This window comes from Peromyscus californicus, unplaced genomic scaffold (genome assembly GCF_007827085.1).
Source record: "Peromyscus californicus insignis strain IS unplaced genomic scaffold, ASM782708v3 Scaffold_21__1_contigs__length_65335640, whole genome shotgun sequence".
NCBI classification, from domain to species: Eukaryota; Metazoa; Chordata; class Mammalia; order Rodentia; family Cricetidae; genus Peromyscus; species Peromyscus californicus.
In genome coordinates, this window is record NW_026294514.1 from 28,385,909 (window position 1) to 28,408,584 (window position 22,676).

The 22,676-nt window shown below is 55.4% G+C and overlaps 1 protein-coding gene across 10 annotated transcripts in view; it reads left to right on the forward strand.

Annotated features, from left to right (window-relative positions):
* The window catches only part of Speg (striated muscle enriched protein kinase), a 49,906-nt gene that overhangs the window by 2,648 nt on the left and 24,582 nt on the right, over positions 1–22,676 (forward strand). For 4 of the 10 annotated variants that reach the window (XM_052749943.1, XM_052749945.1, XM_052749940.1 and 1 more), the window contains 12 exons: positions 370–459; positions 542–878; positions 3,549–4,852; positions 6,431–6,574; positions 7,075–7,290; positions 16,222–16,391; positions 16,625–16,713; positions 17,620–17,795; positions 20,247–20,507; positions 21,845–22,003; positions 22,122–22,311; positions 22,419–22,642. In XM_052749943.1, the coding sequence (XP_052605903.1) occupies positions 370–459; positions 542–878; positions 3,549–4,852; positions 6,431–6,574; positions 7,075–7,290; positions 16,222–16,391; positions 16,625–16,713; positions 17,620–17,795; positions 20,247–20,507; positions 21,845–22,003; positions 22,122–22,311; positions 22,419–22,642 (3,360 nt within the window). Of the gene's footprint in view, positions 1–369; positions 460–541; positions 879–1,289; positions 1,421–3,548; positions 4,853–6,430; positions 6,575–7,074; positions 7,291–16,221; positions 16,392–16,624; positions 16,714–17,619; positions 17,796–19,135; positions 19,918–20,246; positions 20,508–21,844; positions 22,004–22,121; positions 22,312–22,418; positions 22,643–22,676 lie in introns of those variants that run through there. The other 6 variants (XM_052749941.1, XM_052749944.1, XM_052749942.1 and 3 more) reach the window with 6 other exon arrangements.

Consider the following 22,676-nt stretch of genomic DNA (forward strand, 5'->3'; position numbering starts at 1 on the left):
TTGTTATGTGGGATGCCGCTATTCGAGACCTTAAGGTGTTATGGACATGGAGAGGGTATAAGAGGCCCTGGTAAGCCTGTAAGTGGGTGGAGGTGGCTTATTTGGAGGGGTCCGTGGAGGTAAAGGGTGATCATCTGAGGGTGAGTGGTCCAAGGATGAAGCCAGGGCACCTGCATGGGAGGGGCTGCCTTAAGTATCCCAGGCTGGACTGGAGGGGGTGGGGAGTCAGGAGCAAAAGAGTAGACTGGGTCCTGGAAGCTCTCCCTGTGATGAAGATGGAACTTGCTATGGGGGAGGCAGGAGGCGACTAGGGAAGAGTTGGAGGCATAAGGAGGAGGTCCTTGCCCACACAGACCCCTTCTTCTCCAGACTCCGAGACTGCTGAGGATGACATCAGCGATGTGCAGGGGACCCAGCGCCTGGAGCTTCGGGATGACAGGGCCTTCAGCACCCCCACGGGTGAGCTTTCTGGGTGCTCCAAGAGCAAGCAGACTAGCTTCCTACCAAGGATGCCTCGGTCTCACTGTGTTCCTTTCTTTAGGGGGCTCTGATACCCTGGTGGGCACCTCCCTGGACACACCCCCGACCTCCGTGACAGGCACCTCAGAAGAGCAAGTGAGCTGGTGGGGCAGCGGGCAGACGGTCCTGGAGCAAGAAGCGGGCAGCGGGGGTGGCACCCGCCCCCTCCCAGGCAGCCCAAGGCAAGCACAGACAACCGGGGCCGGGCCACGGCACCTGGGGGTGGAGCCGCTGGTGCGGGCATCGCGAGCTAATCTGGTGGGCGCAAGCTGGGGGTCAGAGGATAGCCTTTCGGTGGCCAGTGACCTGTATGGCAGCGCGTTCAGTCTGTACAGAGGACGGGCGCTCTCAATCCACGTGTAAGTAATGGCCTCACCCGGGGCCCACACCGTCTCATCTCACCATGCCGCCCCTGCGCTGGCCCATCACTGCTCCATTAGCCTCCGTCCAGTCTCCTCTGCCTCATCCATCTCCGCACTCCATTCCCCACGGCTTCCACTCCTAGCACTGGCTACACTCTCTTTCCACACCACTCCCTCCTTTTGCCATCACCACCCACGGCCTCCCCGCTCCCACCCGTGCAGGCTCACGGTGCCATCTTCACGGTCTTGTGGACCCCTCTGTCCCTTCCTCTTCTCCTCTAGGAGTTCCGCTTTGTCAGGGCCCCTCTCCCGCCTCGCTCATGTGGGCTCCAGTTGTCCCAGGATCCCCCCCCACCCCCCCTCAGGGGCTCCTCCGTGCCTGCTGTCTCAGCAGCTGCTGTCTTTTCATCTCTCTGCACATTCCTGTTCCCATGTGGGCCTTTTTCTGGGAGGAACAGAACCTTTCTGCACGGCAGCTCCCGGGAGAGCAGGAGAGAGCAGGGCAGCGAGGCAGCACCCAGGAGAGAGAAGAGAGCGAGGTGGTCAGGGGCAGCTGGGCCAAGGGGTCTGCGGGCACCGGGCACCGGGAGGATGTGGGTTGTGGGGAGGCAGCCGGCTGAGAGATGAGGAGGGGGTGGGGATAGGGAGCTGGGGTGGAGGTGGAGGGTTGGAGTAACAGTGGCCCCTGGGGGTGGGGTGGGGGGCGTGGGTTGATCTCATGGACAGCACCTGAGGAGGGTCCATGGCTGACCTGGTAGGGGGTTTTGACAAGTGGAGGAGTTGGGGTGAGGTGCTGAAGCCATTTTTGGAGATTCGGGAGATGGCAGAAACAGGAGGGGGTGCTGTAGCCGAAGAGGGAGTAGTTGATGGTAGATGTGATGGTGGGTATTTGGGTAACTGAAGAGGGGCTTCACTTGTGATGAGTGTGGGTGTTGGGCAGACATGGAGGATAACAGGGGGGCCCTGGTGTGTTTTTTAAGAGGGTGGTTAGAGTGACCAGTGATGGACAGGGGAGAGGCCTAGGTCCTTGGCAGGGGCCTGGGGAGCTCCTTTGGCTTATCTTATTGGCTTTATCAGGCACTCCTTCCCTGCCTTTCTTTCCCAGGCCCCAGCCTGGAGCCTGGAGTTGCTATGGCAACTTCAGAGGAACCCATTTCCTTAGTGATATCTATGGTACAGAGTCTGGCCTGGAGCTGCAAGCTGCCGGCAAGAGGTCTCCTCTGCTGTCCCCAATTTCTCTTCAGGCCTTACCCAGTTCCCAGAGACCTTAAGGAATCTTAAGGACTCTGCTGCCCCTCCCTCAGTGGACTGCCTTCTCGAAGGCATCTGAGGCTCCTTTGGCCCTTCCCCCTCTTCCAGGCAGGGGCGGGTCTACAGCGTGGGTGGTGACTCAGGTAGTCTAAAATATCCTTACATTGAAGCGCGCACAGAACTTAGGCTCCTGAATGGTACTGTACGATTTCTTCTCCTTTCCATGCTCCCAGAAACCCAGACAGTTGGAAGGGAGCAAGGGCTTAGGGATCAGTCTATCTGTGTTTCATCCCAGCACCACCTCCTAGCTGTCACCTTGGGAGGGCCATTGGCCCTCCTTGAATCAACCTCAGTTTATTTATCTGTAAATGGGGACAACATCAGCTCCTCGACCGGGGGACTTTTGTAAGGATTTAGATAACTCAGTGCGCGTGAAGCCTTAGTTCGTGTGTGGCGCACACTAAGTATCCAGTGAGCTCGCTCATGAGTTTTCAGCTGGAATATGTCCGGTCTGAAAAGAGCTCTCAGGTGCCCTTCTTTGCCAGTCTCCATGTGCAGTGTGCCGCTTCCCCATGTCGATGGGGGGGAAACTGAGATCTAGGTCATGGGCATCAAAACTCTGCTTGATGAGGAGGTACTTTGGGTTGACAGGCTTCTTCACTCCTCAACCCCCCCCCCCCCCCGCCTCGCCCACACATTCTCTGTTCAGTCCCACTTGGTAGTTATTTCTGAGTGGGACTAATTCTGAGTGCACCCCTTGAAGGAGGACTTCTGTCCTTCTCAGAAAGGTTTCCAAGGACTCATATGATTTTTTCCCCACGAAGGGTAGACAGAGGTCTACACTAGGGGTAGATGGATGAAAAGGTGTGCCACACAGGTAGGACACTGCTCTCTAAAGGCTACGCCGAGTGAGGAGGCAGTTGCTTTTCTAGGAGCCACTGGGAAGGACAAGTATCCCGTCCAGTTTGGGCAGGGCCGCTGTGGGGACCAGCTTGGGGGCAGGAATGAGTAGGAGGCACATTCCCGAGAGGAGCCCCTCCCCGCCTACCCCTCGTGTTTTCCCTCACCATCTCATCTTTGGGTCCTCAGCTTCCTTCTTTTTCTCTCCCTCATGCTAAGTTCTTGCTGTGTCCCAGCTTCCAGGGCTGGGGGGAGGGGGCTGGCCAGAACCCCTGAAGCTGAGTCTGTATCTGGACCCAGTTACTAGGCCAGTCTTCTGGTGCATGAGCCGCTGGCCTCTCCCCAGCACCTGCTCTGGCTGTGCCCTCGTGGGGGGTGGGGGTGGAGCAGGAAAATCTGGCCCATGTCACCCCAAGCCTTCCCAGCATGCCCCACTGCCCAATCCTTCTGACAAGCTAGGGGTCTAGGAGGAAAGGCCCCCTGAGTCCCCCACCCCTCTCGGCCTTGGTTCTGCAGCAGCATTCCTCAGAGTGGATTGCGCAGAGAGGACCCTGACCTTCAGCCTCAGCCAGCCAGTGATGCCCTTCGTCCACGCCCTGCCCTTCCACCTCCCTCCAAGTCCGCGCTGCTTCCCCCACCATCTCCTCGGGTGGGTAAGAGGGCTTTGCCAGGACCTAGTGCCCAGCCCCCAGCTACTCCCACTTCGCCCCACCGGCGTACTCAGGAGCCCTCGCTGCCTGAGGACACCATCACCGAAGAGAAGCGAGGGAAAAAGCCTAAGTCATCAGGGCCGTCGCTGGCGGGCACGGTGGAGTCCCGGCCCCAGACGCCACTGAGCGAGGCCTCGGGTCGCCTGTCAGCGCTGGGCCGCTCGCCCCGGCTGGTGCGTGCGGGCTCCCGCATCCTGGATAAGCTGCAGTTCTTCGAGGAGCGGCGACGCAGCCTGGAGCGCAGCGACTCGCCACCAGCGCCCCTGCGGCCCTGGGTGCCCCTGCGCAAGGCTCGCTCGCTGGAGCAGCCCAAGTCCGAGGGCGGTGCGGCGTGGGGCACACCAGGGGCCTCGCAGGAGGAGCTGCGGTCACCCAGAGGCAGTGTGGCAGAACGGCGTCGCCTGTTCCAGCAGAAGGCGGCCTCGTTGGACGAGCGCACGAGACAGCGCAGCTCAGCCTCGGACCTCGAGCTCCGCTTCGCCCAGGAGCTGGGCCGCATCCGCAGATCCACGTCGCGGGAGGAACTGGTGCGTTCGCACGAGTCCCTGCGCGCCACGCTGCAGCGCGCCCCATCTCCTCGGGAGCCCGGCGAGCCCCCGCTCTTCTCCCAGCCCTCCACACCCAAGACTTCACGGGCGGTGAGCCCGGCTGCCACCCAGCCGCCTCCTCCCAGTGGCCTGGGCAAATCTGGGGACGAACCTGGGAGGCCTCGGAGCCGAGGACCGGTGGGCAGGACTGAGCTGGGGGAAGGCCCGCAGCAGGAGGTTAAGCGTCGGGACCAGTTCCCGCTAACCAGGAGCAGAGCCATCCAGGAGTGCAGGAGCCCTGTGCCTCCCGCCACTGCTGATCCCCAAGAAAGCAGGACAAAAGCGCCCTCTGGTCGGAAGCGGGAACCCTCTGCACAAGCGGTGCGCTTTCTGCCCTGGGCCACTCCGGGCGTGGAGGGCTCTGCTCTGCCCCAAACCTTGGAGAAGAACAAAGCCGGGCCTGAGGCTGAGAAGAGGCTTCGCAGAGGACCTGAGGAGGATGGTCCCTGGGGGGCCTGGGACCGCAGAGGGACCCGAAGCCAAGGCAAAGGTCGCCGTGCTCGGCCTACTTCCCCTGAGCTCGGTAAGAGCACAGATATGGCTGAGAACAGCAAGGGCGAGCGGGCTAAGGCAAATAGGTTTTGTTTGCTGCTTCTGTTACTAACACAGGGGTTGGAGTAAAGGTCCTATGTTAGAATCTGCCACTGATGAGGGGAAATGTGAGTGTGCTCAGTGGGGCAGAGATGTGAGCAAAGCCCCGGTGTCTGCTGTATGTCCTTTAAGGTCCAGTGAACTGCTACCAGGGCGCGGCAGCTGGAGGAGGCACTGGCTGGAACCTAAGGAGTTCTCATGGTCCCCATCCCTTTGTGGGAAGAGAGTCTAAAATTACTGGGGGGGGGGCGGTGGAGGAGAAAGAAAACCAAAAGAAAATGGAAGCTTCCCTAACTCTTTACTCTGTCACAACTCCCACCCCACCCCCATTCCGGCACGATTCCCTTACCCCTTTGTGGCCACAAAGGTCTGAGCCACGCTCACCTTCAAGCCTCCCCTGTCACATTCTTGCATCCTGCCTCACTGATTCCTATGGATGATGAGCACCATCACCAACAGAATGCTACTGTCTCTATCCCCGAACATTGCTAACAGCAACCCAGGACCTGTTCCTGGAGAAGCAAGAGGAAAGCACCCTCACTCTCCCCCACTCCCTGATGCTTTCTCCCGGGGTGTCCCAGGGCCTGCCAGTACCTGGATTATTTATTACGCTTACCACCTTGTAATTTTCTCTATCAAAATTATTTTTCATTTCCGGATCGGCCCCTCAGAATCTTTAGACGCGTGTAGGCTCTCATTTGTCTTACTTAGCACCATTACTGTGTTTCCACCACAGTGGCCCAGATGTTGCGTCAAATAGGCCCATAGAGATGTTACTCCATTTCAGTCTCCATGCCAGCTGTACAGAAAGCATTGAATGTTCTGCCTTCCTCTTCTCCATAACATAGCTGAGGCTCAGAGAAATGATCTCGTTTGCTGAAGGTGATATAGTTAAAAAGACAGCCAACCTGGGATCCTCGCTGCCCTTTTGAATACCTATATGGTCCGTTATCTAGCTGATAAAATGCTAGAGGTGGGAAATACCAGGGGAGGGTTTGGAGGTATGGCTCAGCAGAGAAGCGTTTGCCCAGTATGCAGGAGGCCCTGAGTTCAACCTCCAGCATACATCCAGAAGATACCTAGGGAGAACCACAACACGGTGATTTTTATCTCTCTGTGTGTATAATATCCTATAAGCAGGCACCATATCTTGTTGTCTGTTTATTCCTGGTAGTTGGTGTTCAGTGGGCAGTTCAGTATATAGTGTTACTGTTTGCTTAAGGGACATATTCAAAGCTGATCTTCATGGACCCTCTGACCTCTCTGCCACTACCTCTTTGGAATCTGGTGGCCTTACACATTTGACTGCCCCCCCCCACACATGTTTGCCTGTGAACCTAGTATTGCTGCTTAGGTCTTAGGTGGCTGGTAGCTTGTTCTCTGTCCACTGGGTCTGGGTTTCCTAGGATTCCATACGACCAACATCTCCTCCTCCCGACAAATGTCCCCCGATGGCCCCACAAGGCTCATGCCCCCTCTCCTTCTCTACCTCTGCTCCTGTGTCTGGCAGAGTCCTCGGACGACTCCTATGTATCTGCTGGAGAAGAGCCGCTGGAGGCACCAGTGTTTGAGATACCCCTGCAGAACGTGGTGGTGGCACCAGGAGCTGACGTGCTACTTAAGTGTATCATCACCGCCAACCCTCCACCTCAAGGTGAGCCGCAGGGAGGGCTGGAGGCTGGCAGGAGCATGTGGTATGGGGACAGGATAGGTTTCCAGGAATCCTCTATGGCAGGGTGGAGAAGAGGAAAATTGTCAGTCCATGGGGCTGTCCTGACTCCGGTGTATTCTGCAAGATGATCCCCTACCTTCCCAGCTCAGGGGTAAGGCAGCCTGAGCCTCTGGAGTGAGGGCAGGTTCCTCAGAATCCCCTAGAGGGAGGAGGGCTGAAGGTACCCTAGTTGGTAGAGTGCTTGCCTAGCACACACAAGATCCTAAGTTTGACCCACAGCACCACATAATGTGGGAGAGCATCTGTGATCCCAGCTACATAGTGAGCCTGGACTGCATGGAATCCCATCTCATTTTAAAAGTTAAAAAAATATATATTGGCATGGGAAAACATGTCGGGGGGATAGGGTGGTGGGCAGGGATGCAATTCCCCAGCAAACCCTTTGTGGCCATGATGAGCTGGTTCTTCCTCCTTCCCCACAGTGTCCTGGAAAAAGGATGGGTCCACATTGCACAGTGAGGGGCGCCTTCTCATCCGGGCCGAGGGCGAGCGGCACACGCTGCTGCTCAGGGAGGCCCGGGCTGCTGATGCTGGAAACTATACCGCCACTGCCACCAACGAACTGGGCCAGGCTAGCTGTGCTTCCTCACTGGCCGTGAGACCTGGTAGGGAGCCTTCCAGATTGGGTCCTGCGTGGGGTGAGCTGTGGACGATTCCTGGTGAATGTGGGGATGTGGGTTCAGAGTCTCCCCACTTGTGCCTGAGCACTTGGCTTCCCGGTGTGCGCGATCCTTCCTTAAGCTGGGTCCTGACTCTCTGGAGGAAGCAGTTGAAGGGGTCCCAGTCTCAGGACAAAGACACTCTAATCCAGAAAAATCCATGAAGTTGGTGAAATTCATCCTTGAACATCCTTTAAATGCTATCTTGCCAAGATGATTCTCTGGATGGAGTCTGTGGAAAGGCTGATTGTCTCTGAGTCTTGGGGGCAGGGGATGGGGGGGAGAATGTCTTAATTCAAAGGATTTAAAAGTCACCAAGAGCTTCTGAGGTCATTTCTTTCCAGGACAAGAAGAAAACAGAAAGTAAGAAAGAAGGGCCCAAGTGCTGTGTCCATTCCTCTTAGGTCTTCAGGCCCCACAGAGGCCGCAGCTGAGAGTACCATTCAGAGATGGCCATCCTGAGGCTGCCTTGTCTATTTTTACAAAGGCTCTCACTTGGTGTCAGGCTACTTCCTTTGTGTTTCAGCCCAGTATCTTTCTGGTTCAGGCAGGGCTGGACCAGTGTCTATGTGCATGGAAGTTCTAGTCATTTAGATGGTTGAGTTTAACAATGTGCTGATCCTGGGTGGTCAGGAGGGGATGTCGAGGGTGTTATATCAGGAAAAGGTACTGGTGAAACCCACAGAGGTGGATGTTACCACTGGGTATCCAAATTAGCTGGGAGGCCAGAGCTCAGAGACCAGTTTTCTGGGATGCTTGCATTGATACTTTGGGCTGTCTTAGTTCCTTTGGTGCATGTCCATCTTGTGGCCTTCTTCTTTCATTCCACAACCCTCCCTGGAGTCATCTGAGGCTTTCTCCTCTCTCCTCACCCTCCCACTATGCTGAATCATGCCCACCCCTCCACTCGGTGCCTCCAGCCTTCCATCACCTCTGGGACTGGCTTCTGACTCAGCTCCCAGCTCTCCTAGGGGCCCCAGGTCTAGCTCCAGAGCTCCAGTCAATACCTGGCTTGGGCTAAGAGCTGGCAAGGGGTGGGGTGTGAGGTGCCCCAATACTGGCTGGTGGCCATCCGGGAGCCTTTTAAGGTTGGGAAAGCAGCTTGGGGCACGGCAGCTTTCGGCACTTGCCTGGGAGCTCTGTGTTTGCCACATTGACTCTCCCGAGCTTCAGTTCCCTCCTTTGTAAACCAGAGATAATTATGCCATCCTCACGGACGGAAGTAAATGTGCGAATGGGCTTTATGAACTGTAAAGCTGTAGACAAAGGTTCGTTGCTGGCGTTTGAGGGTGATGTTGTGCACACGAGCTCAGCTTTCCATGAGGATCTGGAAAGTGCCTTGTCCTTTTCCTGCCCGCTTCTCCACACTGTCTGTGCCTTGGGGACTCCACTCCTGCTCTTCCAAAGTCACTCTCTTCTAGACCCTTCCCTGTTCTCCAGCCCCTAGGTCCTCAGCTTGTCATGACATCTCTGTGCCTGCTTCATCCTGGGGACCCAGAAACCTTTTATTATGTCATTAGGTTACACCAAGCATTGCAGCAGCCCCCCCATAAGTCAGACTGACTCCAGGACCCAAGAGGCTGGCACGCAGGTCCAGTGTCAGCACTGGTTACGGACCAAACTGACTTTCTTACCCTACAAGGCACTGTTTGGTCTAGAGTGGTTGGACAGAGGCCAGGGGGCCCAGAGAGTAGTTGGAGCAGGCAGAACCGGTGGTGGTAAAGACATTTGGCAAAAAAAAGGGGTGTCAGACCAGGCAGCTGTAGGTACTGAAGGATGGGACTAGGAGGGTGTCTGGCTGTGGAGGTACAGGGGGTATGTGGAAGGAAGTGGCACTGTCTTGTGGAAGGAGGCCTATATTCAGCCACAGCCCTTACTTACAACCTCCCCACCCTTAGACTCAGTGCCGTGGAAACCAGGATGGATGCCCAGTGCACTCCAGGGGTACCCACACCATCAGGGCCTGCTTTTAAAACCCACGGATGTCAATTCTTGGTTGGGAACCCCAGTAACAGGGACCCAGGCAACCTGAGAACACAGCCGCTGCCCTGGGGAACAGGAGTGCAGTGAAGTCGGAGCCCTGAGTCCCTCTTACCCACCGAATAACTCTCAAGTTGAATGTAGATGGAGGGAGTCTCCGGGGTGTGGGGTGTGTGCCTAAATGAAGTGAAGCTTCTGACAGCTGTCACATCTGTCACCCAAGCCTCTGTTGAGGCCCCTCAGATGCCAGGTGCCCTGTCTCTGAACGGTCGCTTCTGTTTGCAGAGTGTCATGTACTCTTTTCATGTTTCTTTCCTCAGGCAATATTTCATCCTGTACCTGTGCGTGTGTGTGTGTGTGTGTGTGTGTGTGTGTGTGTGTGTGTGTGTGTGTGTGTGTGTGTTACTCCCATCTTTCAGATGAAAGAAAAAAAAGAGTATGGTTATGATTACATAGAGCTTGAACCAGGCCAGCAGCCTGGGAATCTGCCTGGGAAGGTTATTAATAATAAGTGATATAGTACTCGAAATTACTTATCCAAGTAACAAGTTAGTGCGTGCCTTGGGTAAAAACAATCACTATTTGGTATTTGCTGGGTGCTTCCTGTGTACTGGGCCCACTGTTGATTACATAGTCATATTTGACCCAGCTCTGTGAAGTAGGTTCTGTTGTCGTGTCCACGTCACTGATGAGGTCACTGAGACCAGGGCAGTGTTAGCAAAGTGCTCCAGGGCAGTGGTGACCACCAGACCTTGCAAGACAAGGGAAGTCTTCTATGTCTAAACTGTGCAATGTTTGGAACACCAATCGCACACTGCATCCAACACTTGAAATGTGGCTAGTGCAATTAGGAACTTCAAATTTTGTATAATGTCATCTTACTAGTGATGCATGTTAATGGTCTCAGCTGCTACTTCCCCCCACCAGTTAGGATGCTAAGCTAGGGCAACTGGTGGCTGAATATCCCTAACCACTGCACTGTACAGCCCCTTTCCTGTTCCTCTGAAGAGACTGGAGCTAAGGTGTGTCCTGAGCTTGTAGGAAGGGCATTGCCCGGACCTCTGTGCGTAGCCAGATGTGGGGAGGGGGTGTCTCTGCCTCCTCTCCATCTCCATCCTTTGTGGCTCTGGTCCTGTTGTGTCCTGATGTTCTTGGGTCCTTTCTTCTGTGAACTTTGGCAGGAGGCCCTCTAGTGCTGGCCAGGAGGAAGAGGCTCAGAGTACTTCCTCCGCTGCCTGCATGTCTCATGTACTTGAACTCAAGGCCTAGCATTTTCCGGCCCAGACCTTGGTCTCTTCACTTTGCCTTAGCTGGCCTGTTTTGTTTTGTTTTGTTTTGTCTGTCTGTCTGTCATGTAAGGATCATCTTAATGGACGAGCTATGTACTCAGTAAGACAGGTGAGGTTCTAAGGGGACAGAAAATTGGCCTCCAATATTTGGACCAGGAGACATCATTCACTGTGACTTATCTATCTTATATTTAAGATCATCACTAACATTTTTTAAGAGGCTATTTATTGGGTATCATGAATACAGAAGGAAAGGAAGAAAATCATGCCACCAACCTCTACCCTCTTTTCCTGGTCTGGGTCCTAGGCGACCATCTGCATGGTTTGAGGTTTTTCCCTTGCAGTGACAGTGGCCACTGATAGATGAGCTCTCTGAATGTCGCACAGTCCCTGTTAACCGTTTCACTGGGATCTGGACCACATTTGAGGAAGCAGAGTACCATGGTCTACTCAACCAGACTCAGTCCTCCCTCCCTGTCCTGCATCAGGGGTACCTGTGGACTGACTCCCTGAGCCTGTTATTTAGAATGGAGTTTATCTCTCACCCACCACCTGTCACAAGAATGAAGACCTAATTTAGTGTGGATGTAAATTGCGTAGCTGACCCAATCCAGCATCATCATATGTGAGAAATTCATCACTCGCCTGGCTGGGTCATGTGAATTCTCACCAGCGCTTCATACATTTAAAACTAAACCCGAAACACTCTCAGCAGCATTTCTTCTTGCCCCAGGGGGTTCTGGGGAAATGTTCATGCCAACACACTGAGACAAGTCCCACCTCCAAGCCCAGCCTCCATTCCTACTCGCTTCTTCACTGGTGATCACTGTGGCAGTCATAAACGTGCCTGTCCAAAACATACCAGTGCGTATGGAGTATGTACTATCGGTACATATGGCAGTACATATGGAGGGCAAAGGCGAAGGCCTGGCCACATGGAAGTACTGGCTAACCCTCAGCCAGTTCTTCCTTTCCCACAAACTCTGTGGGGCTCCCTTCGGCCCTGGAACTCACTCTGTAAACCAGGCTGGCCTCGAACTCACAGAGATCCCCTGGCTCTGCCTCCCCAGTGCTGGGATTAAAGGCGTGTGCCACCACACCCAGCCCTGTGGCCCCTTTCTTATTCTGCCACCCTCCTCTGTTCCCAGACAGTTGGCAGGCCTCTGAGCCTACACTTTCTACCTCATGTAGTTTTTAATTTTGGAGGTTTGGGGGTTATTTTAAAAATTTTTTTTAGAATCAATTTCTCTAAAACAAACTTATTTAAATACTACTTCTTCCCTCAGTCCCAGAGCCAAGAGTCATCTCTGTGGCCTTTCCTGGCTCCTCTTCCCTTGCCACCATGTCCCCAGTCGGGCTCACTATTCTACTCAAATGTATCTGGCTAGTCTTCCTTACCAAGCCAAAGTCCCCTGACTGCACGGCTGTGTCTTTTCCACATCGTGGTCCTTGCAGCCATGCCTGGAGGCCCTGCTAGAAGACAGGTTAGGGGCTGTGTGGATCACAAGACTCAGGGATAAGGTTGGAGGAATGAGAGAAGCATTGTCTGGGAAGTTCAAGCCCAGACACACCCTGAGCCCTGGAAGTACCTATGGAGACTGGGGGGACACACAGAGCAGTAAGGCTCTGTCTGAGATGGGAGGTTGGGATTGCAGCAGAGACCACAGAGGTATGATCCTCTGAGTCCTCGAAAGCATCAGCATCCCTTGGGGGATGTGCTAGATATCCAGACTGTTGCCCTATCTGTTCACCTAAGCCTATAATCCTAGCTACTGGGGAGGCTGAGATCATAACCTGCTAGCGATACAGAGTGAGTTCAAGGCCACCCTAGGCAGCATAATGAAACCTTGTCTCAAAATAAATAAAAAAGAGACTCAGTGGAATGCTGGCATAGTGGGCACAAGTCCCTAAGTTCAAGTCCCAGTACTGCAAAATAAATGACCCAAACAGACTATCACCCTCGTCCATGAGTCAGAAACCACAGGGAGGGTCCCAGTAGGTTGTAGCCCAAAAAACTCTCCAGGTGATTCTAAAGCACAGCAAACTTTGAAAACCGACCAGCTGAGCTGGGCAGAGGTGGTGGTGCACGCCTTTAGTCCCAACACTCAGGAGGCAGAGGCAGGTGGATCTCTGAGTTTGCGTCCAGCCTGGTCTATAAAGTGAGTTCCTGTACAGCTGGGGCTACACAGAGAAACCCTGTCTTAAAAAAAAAAAAAAAAGCCGGGCGGTGGTGGCGCACGCCTTTAATCCCAGCACTCGGGAGGCAGAGCCAGGCGGATCTCTGTGAGTTCGAGGCCAGCCTGGGCTACCAAGCGAGTCCCAGGAAAGGCGCAAAGCTACACAGAGAAACCCTGTCTCAAAAAACCAAAAAAAAAAAAAAAAAAAAAAAAAAAAAAAAAAAAAAAGATAAGAAGAAGAAAAAGAAAGAAAACCAATAAGCTGAAAAAAATACCCAAAATGTTTAAAATCACTGGCCTGGCGTTAAGGACCTGGCTCATAATGGGGAGCTGGCTGGTGCAATTGGAAACACAAGGGCTGTCGATGCAGACGTCTGGGTTTATAGCTGTCCTTTGAAGTTGAATGGCCAAGTGCTCTAAGATTCAGTGAAATCACCTCTTTGGGTTCCCATCCTCCCGCGAGGATTTGCCTGGGTCTCGAAACTTTCATGTGCCTAGGAATCCCTAGAGTGCTTTTGAAAAAGAAATACAGTTTTTGACTTCTCACTTCAGAAAATCAATTCTGTAGTCTGGATAAGGTTTTTAAGACTCTGTATTTCAAAATAAGCCCCAAGTGGTGCTGGTGTGGGTGGCTTGAGCATCCCTCTGACAGTCTCGAGGTAAAGGGCCTCGGGGGATGCCATTCATGTGCTAGACACTGGGCGGGAGCAGAAGCTGTGTCTGTAGTGAAGGCACCGCAGACCGTTGGGACCGGCTGGATGCTCTGGCTGGAGGAGCTTCGAGGGCTTCCTAATAACCAGTTTTGATGGAATGGGACTGACCTGAAAGCGTCATTGACAGGATAGCTATGTGAATGGAGTCACTGTGTGAATAGTGGTCCTTTAAGGGGAAGGTCCCCTGTTTCCTTGCTGGTATAAGTGTATCTCCAACAATGAAATCTGGGTTTGTAGATGGATGGATCAGGCTTGGAATGTTAGGGACTGGTTAGAAAGGCCATTTTGCCCATGAGGCCAATGGAGCTTAGGATCCTCTATTAACCTCCTTGGAGAGACAGTTTGGGCTTATGGTGTAGCAGAGACCACTTTTTGCAGAGAGCACTCCTCATTCTGCCCCCTCTGGAGCCTGAGCCTCCAGCCTGGCTAGCCTTCTGCCCGGGAGAGACTTGACCTAGACTTGCTGATTGGCTGGATAGCACCTAGATGTTATTCCCCCGGTGGCCACCAGGGGTCTCCGAGGCATTCACAGACCTTTGCCAGTCAGACTTCATCTTTGCCCCGCCCTCCTTTCCTCAACCTTGGAGCTGCGTTAGCACTGTCCAGCTTGGAGGTGACCCCGGAGCCAGGAATCTAAGCTCCACGGAGGGAGAGGAGCCCCCTCTTCCCAGGATTGTGCCTATGATCTCAGTGTCAGCTGGGGGTCATGTCTCCAGATTTCTCTCTCCTCCCCAACCTTGAGACAGCCAACCTGAAACTGGGCCCTCCTCTTGGCCTCTACCCCTCTTCCTCACTAGTAGTGCTGGGGAACACAGGTCATAGCTTGGGAATGTGGCCCTGGGTGGAGTGAGGGGGTAGGGAGGGAGAAGGACTCGTGGCCGCCGCGGCTCAACACCTCTGTCTCTGTTGCTCCTTCCAAGCTCCTCCCCCGACTCCCTGGGTGCACATGGATGCCGATGAGGACTGACCACTGGTGGTGAATAGCCCACACCTTCCTAGTTACGGGCCTGGTTGGCTGATGGGTGAAGGGCAAGTTGTCAGCAGGGATCCAGTGGAGCCCGTGGTTGAATTAGATGCCGGCCTGGGTCCTGAAGTACCTGTTCTTCCACCCTTGCCTACTGCAGGACCTGGGAGGTGACAGCCATGTGCTTGCTGAGTTTCCTTGGGTTGACAGGGAGGGGACACATCTGGGAAGGAGGGGGCCCAAGCCCCGGCAGTTCTTCGCTTCTCTGTGTTTGAGAAAGCTGGCTGTGGCCTGTTCTAGGGTTTAAGGCTGGCCAGTCATGCATTCCCAGGTTGAGTCTTGTTGGTTTGGGCAAAGCAAGGGGTAGTAACATAGCGCCATTTGCTTTTGGCACTTCTTATGGTGGATCAGTCAAGAATATTAAATGCCGCAGTGCAGGGTCACCCTACCCCTATCCCCCTCTGAGGACTGCGGTCCCCACACCTAGAGCCCAGGCCCTACCAAGGCACTCAGCGCTTGTCAGTGTCCCAAGCTGTAATGAGAGGAAAGGCAGACGCTGGGTGCTTGGAATGAGCAGCGGCTAAATTCAGCCCGGCTGGGCTCCGCCCCTCCCCCAGTTCCGATTCCACCGCTCCCTCCAGGGGCTGCTGCTCCTTGTGGTCTCAGCAGGCACCACCTTCCCAGCCAGCGCCTGCCTCTCGCTGGCCACCCCCACCCACCTCCTCCTTTCCCCCCTTCTTGGGCTCACTTCCCCTCCCCCAGGGCCGGCTCAGTGCGGGGCCTTCGCTGGGTCAGCGAGTGAGCGGGGCTGGGCAGGCTGAACGCCTGCTCCCTGGGGAGCTAAGGCCCGTGGGCAGTGGGCAGGGAGCAGGAGGGCCCGGTGCCAGGGCAGAGGCTTAAGGAAGGTGCAGGCCGGGGGTCCGTGTGCAAAGTCTCAGGGTGAGTTGGGGCGCAGCACCGCTGGGGGCTTGGGGTTGGGGAAACAGGAGGAGGGGCCAGGGGGGCTGTGGCAGATTCATGTCTGTATTTGGCAGTAGGAGAAGCGCCAGCTCAGCGAGGCTGGGCCCCTGGCCAGTTGGAGGGGAGAGCTTCAGGGCCCTGGGGACACCCCTCCCCCCCCAGGGCAGATTCAGGGGTCCCCCTCCTCTTTCCCTAGGCTGAATCACCCTTTTCTATGGATGACTCTGACTCTGCTTTCCTGTCCCCTGAGAATGTGGGGTTCATGCTGTAATGATGGGGCCAACAGGTGCCCCTGGGGAAGCTGAGAAGGGAGAGGGGGAAGGGCTGCCTGGTCACTGCCACCTCATTGGCCCTGGGTAGAGGTCAGGATGGGGCTTGTCTGAGGTATGGGCTCTTTCTGCGCCAGGTCCAGCTCACCTAAGAAACCAGTGTCTTGATCCTGCTGTCGCGGGGTCCTAGAGATATCTATTACCTCCTTCGGGGCTTGTGACTGGGAGTTTGGAGGCCCGCTTCCTGCTAGTGACGGGACTGAACTGCTTCAGTAGGACTCAGGATCGCCCCCAGACCAAGCAGTGGCCCTTCAGCTGACCAGATCTTTCGCTCTAGGCTGTTCTCTGTAGATTATCATCAGGCTCAGGGTTGGCAGCGCTTGGCAGAGGAGGAATCAGACTCAGGGAGAGGAGGTAGCTGGGCATGGTCACACAGCAAGCGAGCTTCCCCAGGAGGTGAAGTCAGGGCTGGGCCTGCAGGGGCGGCCTCATCTCTGTAACACTCCCCAGCCAGCTCTCTTCATCTTTTCTCCCTGAAATCATCTGTCTTTCCTCCAGGCGGGTCCACATCCCCTTTCAGCAGCCCTATCACCTCTGATGAGGAGTACCTGAGCCCCCCAGAGGAGTTCCCAGAGCCTGGGGAGACCTGGCCCCGAACCCCTACCATGAAGCTCAGTCCCAACCAGGATCGGGATTCCTCTGACTCCAAGGCACCCCCAACCTTCAAGGTCAGACCCCCGAGGCCGGTACCCAGCCTTCTGTGGACACCACCCCTCTGTGTGCCCCTGATTCCCGAGGCCACTCCTAAGTGTTGCACTTAATGGAACCTTGCCCCCATTAACCCTTGTTACCCAGAGACAGCCACTGACTGGCGTGGAAGAGACCTCTGTCCCAGGTCCCCCAGTTCTCAGCAGCCAGTGCTATGCTCTGTCACCCCTGATGCTTTGGGATTCTCCTTCAGGTCTCACTCATGGACCAATCCGTAAGAGAAGGCCAAGATGTCATTATGAGCATCCGAGTGCAGGGGGAGCCCAAGCCTGTGGTCTCCTGGTAAGTAGCAAACCACATATACCACCCACCAGTACCGCCCACTCCGCGCCCCGCTCCCCCTTCCCAGGCTAAGCCTAAGAGCTGGCTTTGGTAGAAGGGAACAGAACTCTAGAGAACTTCTCTTGGGACCCCATCTCAGATATAGCAGTACCACTCTGCATGCCTGCCCAGGGCTTCCTCTGTTGGAGAAGCATGGGACAATGAGTGACTTCATGTCCACCCACTTTGAATGAAAGGCCAGGACCCCTCTCGCCATGTAGACGGCTGCTCATCTCTATGCCGTCAGCTGATGCAGGGTGATTTTTAAAGCCAAGCCATTCTGTACCCGGGCTGTGGTGGACCCAGTCGTCACAATCTGTTTCTGAGCTACCCATGTCTGAGTTAAATGTGGTTCTCAGCTGCCATGCCTGGTGCCTCCCAGGTGCCCAGAACATTACTCAGCATGCCATTGTCCCCGCCCCCACGCTGGTTTGGGTTCTGTTTTTTATTTTGAATTGATTGTGTGGTGTGGTCTCCAGTGTTGTTATTATTATTATTATTATTATTATTATTTTAAGACTGAAAGTTCTTCAGTATCAGTTGAGGGAATGGGCATCTATGTTTATGTTACAAATAAGTGGAAATATGATATGGGGTCATTTAAGAAATATTTAGAGGTGATGCAGGTGAGATGGTAGAGATTCAGTTGGGTCTAAAAGTACTTGGAGGAGGTAGGAAGGTGGAGTTGGGGTAAGCCTAACCTTGGATCCCAAGGTTGCCTTCACATCTGCCGTACAGATTTGGGAAGCCAGTGAGGAGGAGAGGCCTGCAGCCAGTGGGGAGGCTCTACAGCCTCCCTCCTCCTGCTGTGTGACTGCGGTAAGGCCTTCAGGATGTAGGACTGAGCCTTCCTCATCTTGTTGACAGGCTGAGAAATCGTCAGCCCGTGCGCCCAGACCAGCGGCGCTTCGCAGAGGAGGCGGAGGGTGGGCTCTGTCGGTTGCGGATCCTGGCCGCCGAGCGGGGTGATGCTGGCTTCTACACCTGCAAGGCCGTCAACGAGTATGGCGCTCGGCAGTGTGAGGCCCGCCTGGAGGTCCGAGGTGAGAGGCACAGAGACTCATGAAATGCCTGCCTGTCCTGGTCCTTACCCTCCTGACAGCTCACATCCCACCTCAGTAACAATAGGTCAGGCTGGAAGGACCCCGAGTCCACCTGCTCGTACCGTAGTTGGCTAAACTGAGGCCCAGAGAAAGGAAGAGACTTTGCCCAAGATCACACAGTAAATAATTCCATGCTCGGCTGGCTCCCCGGTTTGCCTTCCCTGTGCTCCATCACGACAATGCCTGATGGTAGCTAGAAGCCCTGCCTCCTGTAACCAGCCATCCTCTTCCCGTCCTTCTAAGCTTTGGCCGCCTGCTCTATCCAGGCCCATTCTTCCCTGACCCCGGTGCCCTCCTCCTGTCCCCCCCGCTCGCCCTCCATACACATCTAATGGTTGTGCAGAAACTATTGGGGTTGGGGTAGCAGTGGGAGTGGCTGGTGGCTGGACCCGTTCGGAGGGACCCTGAGGGTATCATCGTCATGATGGAGGGACATCAGAGGTGCCAGGGTTATAGAGCCCTGACGTACGGAGAGGGCTAGGCCCTCAGGGTTGGGGACATAAGGCGGGGCTCTCAGGCAGCTGGCAGAATAGGATCTCTCCAGACTGACCTTGGGAGGCTGCTGGGTCACCCTTCCAAAGGGTGGCCATCCACTTGACCATCCCTTCCATGTGACTTCACAGGATTAGGAACGTCTCCTCAGCCCCTTACTCTACCATGGTCCTTCCCTGCCCCTCACTGGGCACAGTTCCTTCAAGCCTGGCAAAGGCCAGTTCTGGGGGCTCCCCAAGACATTCCCAAGCCCCCGCTGGAGCCCAGACCTACAGTCCTAGTTCCTCGGCCAGGAACTCGCCTACCTCAGTCTCCCCGGTTCCTCTGGCTGTGGTTACCAACCTCTCCGAGCTCTAGATTCTTCAGGCCCATTCCCCGCCCTCTTCCTTCTCTGGGGTTGGGTTCTACCTCGCGTCTCTTGTGTTAACCTGTGTCGTGGTGCTTCTTTCTCTTTGGGGTTCCGTCCAGCATTCCGAAGGCTTTGGGGTGCTCCTAACGGCTATGAACACCTCTCCCCTTGTTGCTCAGGGTCTCTGTCTGTTGAGGAGCCCCAGGGACCAGTCTAGCCACTGGCCCTTTTATCCCAGCACTGATCTAGGAGGACCTGAAAGTAGCAGTTTTAGGGGCAGCTCCATATCCAGAGGGGCCCTAGCTAGGCCTGTGTGCCTGTGTGCGCCTGTGTGTGTGTGTATGTGTGCGCACATGTGTGTGTGTGTGTGTGGGTGTGTGCGCGTGTGTGTGTCGCACTAACCTGCCGCTTGCTGACTGAGGTTTTTGTCTGTACACAGGCGAGTGAGCTCAGGGGGCCATCTGCGCTGCCCCCCTCTACCCTCCGGGCCGCGCCCCTGTCTCAGGCACCTCTCGGACCTCGCTGTGTTTCACTGCCTCCTGCCCACAGACCCAGCCGGCTCTCTGGCCCGGACTTATCCCTGCCTCCCCCCTCCTCCCTCCCTAGCCCATGAAGCACTCTGGGGTAGCCCATGGGCCCCAGTGGATCCATCCTCCCTAAGTGGGTACGGGGCTGTGCAGGCCAGGAGGCCCCCAGAAGGACTGAGTGCTCGGAAGGGACAACCATGAGGGGTGCCAAGCTCCCCCAGTCTCCCTGTAGGGGAGCATCAAGCGAGTGCATGTGCTATGCTGCTACAGGCCACTGTCTGTCTATCCGTTTGTCTGTCTGTGTGTCTGTGACAGTTAGGGAAGGATGCCTCTGAGCTGAGGTGGAATAAGGCAGAACATGGCATCCATGGGATGGAAGGGCCCAGAGCGGCAGGTGCAGTGGCCAGGAGGCTCACCGGGAAGGGGTAGGGCACTGACCATTTCAGAAATGGGTTTTAAAATGGCACAACACTTTCTATTCCACAAGAGACCAAAGGCCAGAGGTCTGGGGCAAAGCTCTGACTGCTGGCAAGCTTAGGGTCCAGTGGGGCACCCTCCTTCACAGCCATGTCCAACATGCTCTGTCTGGGAAGGAGAGAGATGGCCAGGCTGAGCACAGGAGCAGGGTCATCGTGGGGGTGGAGGCTTGGAGATAACTATTTTGTAGCTCAAATAAAAGTCCAGTTTGTACCCAGCTAGTGTGCTGTGTTTTCTTTACCGCCGCCACCGCCGTTGCTGCTGCCACCGTCCTTTTGGATCCCCTCCCCCAATGCCCTTACACCTCTCATCACTTCTCCCTCCCAGGGGCCAACATGGGTTCCCATCCCAGAGCCAGGTCTAGGGGCTCCTTGCTGTCTTGCCTGGGGGTGGATGGGCTTTCCCAGTCTCCAGAGGAACCAAATGCATCTCTCTCTCTGTGTCTGTCTGTCTCTCTGTGTGTGCGTGTGTGTGTGTCTTCCTTGCCCCGTGTGTCTCTGCTCTGTCTGTGCCCCCCCCGCCCCCCCGTGGCTGCCTTCCCCTCAGCACACCCTGAAAGCCGGTCCCTGGCCGTGCTGGCCCCCCTGCAGGACGTGGACGTGGGGGCCGGGGAGATGGCGCTGTTTGAGTGCCTGGTGGCGGGTCCAGCCGACGTGGAGGTGGACTGGCTGTGCCGCGGCCGCCTGCTGCAGCCCGCGCTGCTCAAATGTAAGATGCATTTTGACGGCCGCAAGTGCAAGCTGCTGCTCACCTCTGTGCATGAGGACGACAGCGGGGTCTACACGTGTAAGCTGAGCACCGCCAAAGGTACCCACTCACTCAGGTGCTAGGGCTGCTCTGGTGCCCAGAGCTGGGGGGGGGGCTAAGACACGGGGTGCAGAACAGACGCCCGGGAAGAGGAATCCTAACCACGGCGGGCAGGAGAGAGTGTGGGCCTCTGGCCCATGAACAATGAGCACTTAGATCAGTGGTTCTCCACCTTCCTAATGCAGTGACCCTTTAAGACAGTTCCTCATGTGGTGGTGAGCCCCCAACCATAAAATTATTTTCATTGCTGGCCGGGCAGTGGTGGTGCACGCCTTTAATCCCAGCACTTGGGAGGCAGAGCCAGGAGGACCTTTGTGAGTTCAAGGCCAGCCTGGTCTACAGAGCGAGATCCAGGAAAGGCGCAAAGCTATACAGAGAAACCCTGTCTCGGGGGTAAAAAAAAAAAAAAAAAAGAATTATTTTCATTACTACTTCATAACTGTAATTTTGCTACTGTTATGAGTCATAATATAAATGTCTGACATGCAGGATATCTGATATGGGACCCCTGTGAAAGGGTCATTTGACGTGGGGGTCATGACCCACAGGTTGAGAACCACTGGCTTAGCGCTCTCTCTGGCACAGAAAGTGATGCTGTTCCCAGGTAGAGCAAGTCCATTGAGATATAGCAAACAAACCTGACTCGGGTAGCTCTATTCTTGCCCTGCACGTTGCCAAGCACATGTCTTTGAACAAGTCACTTCCTCTGTATGAACTTTATTCTATCCATCTGTGAAAGGGGTGGTGCTAATACCTACCAGGCAGGGGGATTGGCAGGATTAGGGAGCTAACCCCTGCAGAGAACAAAGCCCCAGTGCCTGTCAAAGGGTGGAGACTCATGGAGGCCAGCTGTTGTTACTATCAATGGTATCTCTGTCCTGGTCCTGTTCTCTGAGAAGAAGAGAGATGAGGGCACCTGCCTCTGGGGCAAGGGGTATAGAGTGGGACCAAGAGGCACCTGCTCTGGGTGTATGACTCGTGGGACAGTATGGGCATGAACCAGACACAGACAAGTCTGGGCAGGGGGCTTCTCTTCAAGAACCTTCTCAGAATCAAGCTATGTTTCATCTTGAATGGACAGAGGCAGGTAAGAGCTTCAGCAGGCCCTGTGTTCCTATAGTGTCCCTAGCCCACACTGGGAGGCTGCTACCCATCCTTGTTGACCCCCTGCCTCCAAAGAAAGCCTGGTCTATGAATCTTTGCCCACTGCCTCGGACTTCATGCTCAGAGGCTTCATAGGGCTCAGCCCAGGCTCTTCAGGCTGGAATGGACCCGTGAGATGAGGGGTCTGGGCTGCCACAGCCTTCTTTGACTCCGTGCTGCCCACTTCCTCACAGATGAACTGACCTGCAATGCCCGGCTGACGGTCCGGCCATCGCTGGCGCCTCTGTTCACCCGGTTGCTAGAAGACGTCGAAGTGCTAGAAGGCCGTGCGGCCCGCTTGGATTGCAAGATCAGCGGTACCCCGCCTCCCTCTGTTACCTGGACTCATTTTGGTATGGTCCCCCACTCTGAATATGTTGAGACAACGTCAAGGGCTAAGATAGGGTGTGCTTAGAGGACAGTCCTTCCTTCTGCTCTAGTAGCTTCGTGTCTATGTCCTCCTGCCCCCAGGCCACCCTGTGAATGAGAGCGAGAACTTGCGGCTGCGGCAGGATGGGGGTCTGCACTCACTGCACATCGCCCGGGTGGGAAGTGAGGATGAGGGACTCTATGAAGTCAATGCCACCAACACTCACGGCCAGGCCCACTGCTCTGCCCAGCTGTATGTGGAGGAGCCTCGGACAGCCGCCTCTGGCCCCAGGTACCACACAGGACTCCAGGTGCTGCCTGTCGTGCCTCTGAGGGACCCTTACCCCGAGCCAGGAGGGCATAGCTGTGCACATCTGGGCAGCCATGTGGTTCTTACAGCTCGAAGCTGGAGAAGATGCCGTCCATCCCTGAGGAGCCGGAGCATGGGGATCTGGAGAGGCTGTCCATTCCCGACTTCCTGCGGCCACTACAAGATCTGGAAGTGGGGCTAGCTAAAGAGGCCATGCTGGAGTGCCAAGTGACCGGCCTGCCCTATCCTACCATCAGCTGGTTCCACAATGGCCACCGAATTCAAAGCAGTGACGACCGACGCATGACACAGTGTATGTGACTGGGAAGGGACCCAGCGACCTCTTG